Raw genomic sequence first — 9,180 nt, 5'->3', positions numbered from 1 at the left:
TGGGTTTTGGTTGATGCTCTCTTTCTCCAGCATCTAGCTCAAAGTCTGGCACAGAAGAACCTTCTCTGTTTCTTGACCCATCTTCCCTTCCCATGAGCTAAAACATTGCAGTTCAAAGATAAATAAGTCATAAAGCAGAGTTTCAAGTCCACTATTTAGAAAATAAATCAAATGAAAAGGCCCTCCATTCTTTTAGCTGGTCTCGGGGCAACAACATGCCCAGTGAGATTTCAAAAGATGCAAGTTGGGTGATTTTACTTTTTATCTGTCTCTCAGGACTGTGATGGCTACAAGTCACACACTTAAGACACGTGGCATAGTGTCTGGCTCACGGTGTAGATGCTCCAAAAAGGTGACTTAAAGGGTTTTGGGTGTAGCTCAGTGATGAGCATTCACTGTGCATGCAGAGAGCCCATGGTTCAACATGCAGAGTGAGTGGAATCCACAAAAGTGGGTAAACTGTGGGAAGGATCTACAGTCTCTTGTTAAGTGGACACAAGGAGTTTCAAGCCACAGTAAAATCTTTGAAATTTTCATGTCAAAACCTATTCTCAAGTAACAAGTTCAGGACTGTCAGAACTGCTACCATACGTAGATGGTGTAGATTGTACAGAAATAAGTATTTTAATGGTTTGTGGAGGGAAAAAGAATCTGACAACCCAGTCTTTGACACTTCGAGTTTATTTAAAACAAGACTCTGTGTGGTTTAAAATAGTACCAAGTCACTAGGTCCCACTGTTTAAACACTTCCTTTCATTGTATATCTAATGTGACATAGAGAAGTGCTATGACATCAGCATCATCCGGGAATTTGTTTCAAATGTGAATTGGGTCACAGGACACATCTCCAGTTAGTGACTGGAGATTGAGAGCTTTCCAGACAATGAACATGTAAGGGAAACTGACTTACGATGGGGAAATTAGTAAGTGTGGTGTTGCAGACGGTTCAGACATTTAGGGCACATACTGTGTTTGCAAAGGACATGGGTGGGCAAACACATGTGATAATGTACATGCACGTGTGTGCACACGCATGCACACACACAAACCTTGTTCACAGAAGGCTGAATTCAACCTTCCAGACACCTGCTACAGTGCCAGGACAGAGACAGCCACATCACACTTCCTGTCCGCTGCTCATCCGTACACTAACTCACAAACATACAGTATCCTGTAAGGCTAACTTCCTTTTAAAAAATCCTGAAATACTGATTGTGTAAGAAATGTGTTAATCACTGACTCTTAGCATATTCAAGTTTTTTTTTCTCAATTTAGTCAACTAATATATAACTTAGTAAAATATAAATGTCTGGTAATAAAAAATTATTTTTCACTACCAAATTAAAGTTTGACATCAAAATATAAACAACAGAAAGACAAGAAATATACAGTACAAAGGCACAAGTTTGCTTTTCTTGGTAATATGTGACATTCTAAGAAAAACATACACGTGGTTGTGTGTGCCAGATAACAGCTTTCAGACGCAGAGCTCTGCAAATCTTAAACTTGTGGTGTTCTCAACCCGACACCCCGGGAAGGAAGAGGTGAAACTTCAAGGCAGAGCTGAGAGTGTTGCTAATGAGGGAGACTGATGGTCACTCCTGCAGCCTTTGGTCACGAGCTGAGGAACCTGAGTCTACACAATTATTGCCCTTTCTACATCCATCTGTAACTTGAGAGAAGATTTGCACAAACACAAACACTTATCCAAGAGAAAGAAGTTTGACTTAAAAGTATACACACGCACATATATAATATACAATATATTATATATATGGCCATACATATGTATATATGTATGTATGTATGTATGTATAAGAAACAGAGGCCTGGTGTGATGTAATATACCTAAATTAATAGGACTTGGGAAGCTGAGGAAGGAGGACTGCCATAAGTTCAAGGCCAACCTGACTTACAGAATTAAGACCCCATCCTAAAATAAACATGTACACATACACAGGGGGAGAAGGGAGAAGGGGGAGGGGGAGGGAGGGAGGGAGGGAGGGAGGGAGGGAGAGAGAGAGAGAGAGAGAGAGAGAGAGAGAGAGAGAGAGAGAGAGAGAGAGAGAGAGAGAGAGAGAATCTATGCATAATATCTCCTAGTCAGGAACACTAAATGGCAGGGTGCTGATGACCTCGCCAGACTCGGTGACAATGGCGTCATAGACCCAGCGCCGGTTGCACCGGCACTCGGGCCCGCACTTGTTGGAGTTGCACTTGGGGCACGGGTAGAAGCATCCCAGGCAGTTCTTCTCCAGGCAGTCACACAGGTCCACGTCGTTACAGATCAGCCTGCCGCTTTTGTCGTACTTCTTCATCACCCTGCAAAGAAGAAAATGCTGTGGTAAGCTAGCGCTGCTTCTCTCCCCAAGCCAGGGCCTACACAAGGCGCGTCAGGCGCACGGACCGACTCTCAGCATCCCAGATACTCTCAGCAACAGTCCGCTGCTTGAAAGGCAGTGCTCAGCTGGGATCTTCAGCCAGTAAGCGCAGGCAGGACAACTGTCGCTGAGAACGACTTAGCTGTCCAGCACTAATGCAGCAAGTTTCCCAGTGTAGTATCATCTCATGTGTACACTAAGGTTTAAGGCATAATTACATCAAAATACTTTTCAAAGTGCGTTACCTCTTCTGTGAAGATGGATTTTATAGATAGATTACGCTGTAGGACCTGGAGGAGGTTCTAGTGTGCTCTCTGTCATACAGGCAATACAAAGGTCACGAAGCTATAAACCATCCCCAGTCGTGTTGGTAAGGCTGGGGAGGCGGGGGTGGCCTGGTCCTACAGAATCTTTCCTGCTTGTGAGAATGGAAGCAGAGGTCACTGGGCTATTAACCACATTCACTCCCAGCATTCGGGACGGAAAACGGGTATTACAGCCCTCGCATGGAGGAGAGAACCCAGAGTATAACATTCCGGGTTTCCCCACACCTTATCTGTGAGCACGTAGGCGACACACCCTTCACATTTCTTTTTCTACTGATTTTGTACTCCTCCCTTTTAAAAGTACTCTAGCAAAAACTACTTTCTTTCTTAATGACTCAAGATGAGACCCATCAGTTACTATACCGTAATCATTAAAGGGGTTGGGGAGGGGGGCTATTGGCAAAGGTTCCTGGTGCCTTCTCTTCTGTTTCTTTATGACTGTTAGCCCCAGTGTGGTCAGAGTCAGAGAGGAGGCAGGAGCCTGCACTGACAGGGCCCACTGAAGTTGTGTTCAGTGCCAGAGGGCAGTACTGCCACCTTTAGATCCCTCTCTGTCCAACTCTACAGCATTCCCACGAGTAAAAAGATGTTTACAAGAACTTTTCCACACACTCCAAGCCAAACCACCTTCATTACATCCTTCAAAACAGATCTGCCTTTGAGCCTTGGGAGCAACCTGTATCACAGTGGGTACTTCTGCAAACTTTGTGCCCAACCATAACTCCTCCTCCTCTCTTGTTCAGTGGAAGTTACATACTTTCTTCCTTTTCCCCAGTCCTATTTGTAAGTCCAAGAAAAGTAAGGAAGGGTGAGGAACTGCCTCTGTTAACTTACAGGAGATTCCACTAGGTTTCTCCCAGGGAACCTAGCAACAACTTACATCATCACTGTGAGCCAGGTATGGGCTGTGTCTAAAAGGACCGCCCACTGCTCCAGCTTTCTCTCTGTTCCCAGCATTCTCTGTTTCCAGAATTTTTCTCCCTTTCTGTCCTCTGTGATACCCCCTTCTCTGCCTTCATGTCTTTGCCCTGTCTGCCTCTACCCCTTCTCTAACTCTCATGCCTGTCCCTTATCCCAATAAACACCCTTTATACCAGATCTGTTGCATGGTGTAATTACTCAAGGGCCACATATTTTATACCATAATCAGCCTTGTAATCAGACATTATCAGGAATACCTTTTAATTAAAACATTTTTAATGTATTTGAACTTATCAAATACCTTTCCTTATGGTATTCTTTATATTTATATATGTATGATTTTTAAAAATATATGATTGTGTATATATATATATATATATATATATATATATATATATATATAATTTTTAAATCATACACATATGGGACAGGAGAGAAAGCTCAGTAGTTACTTAAGAGTACATACTGTTCTTCCACAGGACTTGAGTTCAGTTCCCAGCTTCCACCTAGGATGGCTTACAGCCACCTGTAGCTCCAGTTTCAGGAGGATCTGATGCCTCGGGCCTCTGTGGGCATTTGCATTCATACAGTCACAAAATTAAAAACGGTACATTTAAATCATTTTTGCTTGGTTGTAAAAAAAAGTATTTTATTGTACTGTCCCTTTTCTTTAATGAGAACTAAAATTTTATTTTAAAAGCAATTATATAAGATCAGCACAACTACATATCATATTCTATGCATAAAATGAAGGAGGAGAAATTATCATCAAGATATGTGGTATGAGGAAAAAAATATCTAGTTTTATAGGTTCTAGTACTGGGATTAATGGTAGGTGTGACCACTGCTTTTCCATTTTTTGTTTGTCTGTCTGTTTTTCCAGATAGGGTTTCTTCTCTCTGTAGCCCTGGCTGTTCTGAAACTTGCTCTGTAGACCAGGATGGTCTTAAATTCAGAGATCTGCCTGCCTCTGCCTCCTGAGTGCTGGGATTAAAGGTATGTATCACCACCACCCAGCTGAGGAAATAATCTATTTTCAATAAAGGAAATTAAAAAAAAATCCTACCAATGGCTTATGCCATCACCTTTGAAATATTTGAAAATAGCAGATTTTCAAAAATATGTTTAGCTTTTACTCCTCCTGTTTCATATAAATCATTTAAAATTTGTGTGTGTGTGTGTGTGTGTGTGTGTGTGTGTGTGTGTGTGTGAGTGAGTGAGTGTGTTTGCGTGTGCACAATGCCATGTCTGTGGAGACTCCTCCCAAAAGCCAGAAAATGGGGTTGGACTCCATATATTTACAGGCAGCTGTGACCTGCCCAGGCTGTGACCTGCCCAGGCTGTGACCTGCCCCAGGCTGTGACCTGCCCAGGCTGTGACCTGCCCAGGCTGTGACCTGCCCAGGCTGTGACCTGCCCAGGCTGTGAGCTGCCCAGGCTGTGACCTGCCCAGGCTGTGACCTGCCCAGGCTGTGACCTGCCCAGGCTGGGTGCTAGGCACCATCTCAGGTGCTCTCAAATAACTGGAAGTGCTCCTTACCGCTGAGCATTCTTCCAGCTCCTTACATTATAACTTCTTTCCTTGTCAAGCTGAAGTTGGAAGCTAGGGCCTAATGCATGCTAGGCAAGTGCTCCATTACTGAGCAACATCTCCAGGATATTTTTATCCCGGTTGGTTATATTTAGTGATAGCAGGGTACCCATGCAATATCCCAAGTCCATTCCTGTGATAGCATGATTTTTTTTCCTTTTAATGATATTTCTTTGTTATATTTAGTCAACTTTTTTACTAAAAACATTGTTTCGTACAAACCCTTTTTTAAAAGGTGATTTTTAATTTGAGATTTAGATACCCCACCCCACCCCATTCCCCACACACAGTTTTCCTAAGCAACCCAAGTGGTCTTTGAACTTGGGATCTTTCTGCCTCTGCGTCCCAGTGCTGGCATTCCAGGAATGCCACCACGCCCTGCTCTCAACCTGCTTCTTAAGATGCTAGCATCCAGACTTATGGAGTTGTAGTGTACTATAGAAGAAAATTTTGAAACCATAAAGACATGTAACTTTCAATTACTTTGCTTTAAAATCAAGGAGAACACATACAATCTGTAAACCATATAACTTATCCCATCAATCAAATACTTCATGGTCTTACTTGTACTTCACAGAAAAATATTCATTCATCTTTGACATCCTCGCTTTCTTTTTCTGCTGCCTTGTCTCGGGATTAAAATCTGCCACCTGAGGTCCAGGGTTTTGAAATGCCAAGCACTTTAGCTGCCGTTCTATCTGTTGCTATGAAATGAAAAAAGTGTTTTAGTAGCTGTGTTCATTTTACATTCTTTCAAAATCAACTGTCTATGGCTCTTATTAAAACAGCAAGGAAGTATTTTGTTTTATAAGGGAGAATCAAGAGTTTCGTCAGGTGATTTCTCAAGTCAGGTTATTCTTTCTAGAGAGAGTATAAAGTGCATGTAACAAAAATGTGGAAAATCACTAAGAGAGAACAAAATACTTGCTTACCTGCTAGTCACCAGCCTGTCTTGCCAACTTGACAGTACGAACTCCAGAGCCACTTTTCTTGGGCACAAGGACAGAGCAGTAATGGTACTCCAACAACCATCACTGAAGAAACCCATCTACTAAGTGTGATGATATGAATATGCTTGGCTGAGGAAGTGACACTATTAAGAGGTGTGACCTTGTTGGAGCAAATGTGTCACTGTGAGGGTGGGCTTGGAGACCCTCCTCCTAGCTGTCTGAAAGCCAGCATTCTGATAGCAGCCTTCACATGAACATGAACTCTCAGCTCCTCCTGCACCATGCCTGGCCGGGATGCTGCCATGCTCCTACCTTGATAATAGACTGAACCTCTGAACATGTAAGTCAGTCCCAATTAAATGTTGTCCTTTGTAAGAGTTGCCTTGGTCATGGTATCTATTCACAGCAGTAAAACCCTAACTAAGACACTATGTCAAAGCCACAAGAAGCCACAGCATGCACGATCCTCTTTGCCTAACTACAGCTTCTGAAATGGGTCTCAGAGACATGCCCTGTCCTGGGCTGCACACACCATCAGGTTTCAATAGAGACAGTGGCACTGAGAATTCGCTCTCAGTCAAAGCCAGATTTGAGCAAGAGAAATCTTGTTAGGACAACTTTCTGGAGTGTTAGGGGAGATTTTCAAAAGTCTTTGTTTGGGAGATGTTTGTATTTACAAACAAAATGGGGCCTGATTGTGAAGACAAGATATCAGACACTTCAACCAACATTGTGACGCGGGACTGGAAAGATCTCAGTGGTTAATAGCCTTGGATGTTCTTGTGGAGGAGGGGCTTCTATTCCCAGCACCCACATGGTGGCTCACAATCATCTTAAAAATGGTTACTTCAGTTTTAAGGGTCCCAATAGCCTCCTCTGGCCTTTGTAGGTACCAGGCACATGCCCTTGGGATACACAGACACACACACACACACCCAGTCAAACATTGATCTACACGCAAAAATAAAAAGTGACTTTTTAATATTGCTATCATTGTTTGTTTCTTTGAGATAGGTCCCACAGTAAAGTAGGCCAGCTTAGAATTCACTGTGTAGCCAACGCTGGTCTTCAACTTGTGGCAATTCTCCTGCTTCAGCATCTCAAGTGCTGAGGCTATAAGTGTGTAGTCAGTGTAAGGACATTTCCTAAGAGTGTGATATACATTATCACAGGAAAAGAGACATGCTTCTGGGTGATTTTAAGAGAAAATAACCTGAGAGTTCACAGGCTGGTTTCCACTGGAAATTCCTAGAAACAAAAGGGGCACTACCATTGTAACAGGCTTTCTTCAGCTCAGCTAGGTTAACAGTAGTCCAGGTAGCCTGTCTAGAATAATGTGAGCATTTCTGTAAAGTTTCATCGTGATGGGGGTAAATTGGTTTGTCTTATAAACTTACCCTATGCAACAGCTCTACACTTGGGTCTAGTTATGAAAAGTGTAAAACTAAGCAAGCATCCTCAATTCCTGCTTGGTTCCAAATTAAGAAACTAAGAATGGACACAGCAGATGAGCCTACTGCAGATCTTGGGCCTACAGGTTGTAAATTAGGTAAACTGAATACATTCTTGCTTCTCTAAGCCTTAGCAGTATGCTGTCTCCCGCCCTCCCTCCCTCTCTCTCTCTCTCTCTCTCTCTCTCTCTTTCTCTCTCTCTCTTTCTCTCTCTTTCTCTCTCTCCCTCTCTCTCTATTAAATAAGGCTAATAGTATCTTGTGATAAGACCTTTGTGAATCAATCTATACAAAGTATTTAGAACAAATGTAATTTTTTTAACTAAATGTAGACAATTAGACTATATTCTTTTTAAGTACTCTATTGTGAGGACAAAACTTAATGTTACCTAGAACACTGGGCTAAAGCAAAGCAAAGAGGAAATTTGTCAGACAGTACCAACATCTGGAGAGCAAAGTTTTCCCTTGGGAAGTCCCGACCACCTGAACACCTGCATGTCTACCTCAGACATCCCATGTTAGAAACTCATTGAATAATATAGACTCATTAAATCTGTGTGCTATACCAGTTGCTTCTGTCCAATCGGACTGGTTTTCTCTGGAAACATGTAGTTTGTGCGTCCCTCTTGAGTGGAGCTGTTCTTACGTGATGGCTCGGTCATTTTGACAACTATAAAAAAATCGGAAATAAATGAAGCACATCAATGTCACACAAGCCAGGTTGTCATCTTAGGGCTGCCTTTTGATCTTTGTCCAGGTCTCCTTACATCCAGAGCCCCACTCTATGAGAAAGCCTGGCTCCTTCTCCCCTGTCACTCTTAACCTCCTGCGTCTTACTCCCCTCAACTGTTCGAATGGCACTTTTCTCTTCCAGGTCCTCCACTGGCGAGTCACTTTCATCTTATACCAACCTTAGAATCACAGATGGCTCTGGAGTGGGTGAAGCTGCAGAGCACCCTCTTGTTTAAAACAAAAAGGGGGTGAATAATTCACGCTTCTCCCTTTGTGCTGACTCTCTTGGGGGAAAAGAAAGTAAGACCAGCAAACAAAATCCATCACCAGTAATTGTGAGCCACCCTCTTCCATTCTATATGAGAGGACAGGACTCTAAATTTGATCAAGGACAACTACCAAATGAGAGTGGCCTTGTGACATACAAAGAAAGGTATTTGCAAATGCAGAACTCACAGTCACACATCCTACTGCCCAGAACCCCTATGTACCCCGAGTTCCCCAGTACTTTTTAAGTTACATATCCTACCCATTAAGAACTTTTTTCACCTTTTGTTTCAAGGAAGTTGAGTTCAAACTGAGTTCTGGTGGTTGTTTGGTTGTTTGTTTGCAATAGCCTTAAACAGTCTTCCCTGCATGTTTAAAAAATGCTTCTATGTTTGTCAGCAGATGAATGGTTAATGTGTATATATACACAAACGAGTATTATCAGCCACAAAGAAAAATAGAAAATTTGTCATTTACATAAAAAATGGGTAAAACTGAAGAACCTAGAAAGGCAAATATCACAAGTTCTCTTATAAGTAAGTAAAGAGGAGGAGGAGTGGGA

General features: G+C 42.4%; 1 protein-coding gene across 1 annotated transcript; it reads right to left on the bottom strand.

The window, feature by feature from the left end:
- Positions 1–2,099: 2,099 nt before the first annotated feature.
- ARL14EPL (ARF like GTPase 14 effector protein like) lies at positions 2,100–8,281 on the bottom strand (the record flags this gene model as incomplete). Its single annotated transcript, XM_080920165.1, has 3 exons — positions 2,100–2,322; positions 5,783–5,922; positions 8,186–8,281. The coding sequence occupies 3 exons, from the start codon at positions 8,279–8,281 to the stop codon at positions 2,100–2,102; spliced, it is 459 nt and encodes a 152-aa protein (XP_080776291.1).
- Between the last annotated feature and the right edge of the window lie 899 nt (positions 8,282–9,180).

Source organism: Micromys minutus (genome assembly GCF_963924665.1).
Source record: "Micromys minutus genome assembly, chromosome: 8".
NCBI classification, from domain to species: domain Eukaryota; kingdom Metazoa; phylum Chordata; class Mammalia; order Rodentia; family Muridae; genus Micromys; species Micromys minutus.
This window is presented reverse-complemented; position numbering and strand designations above follow the sequence as displayed.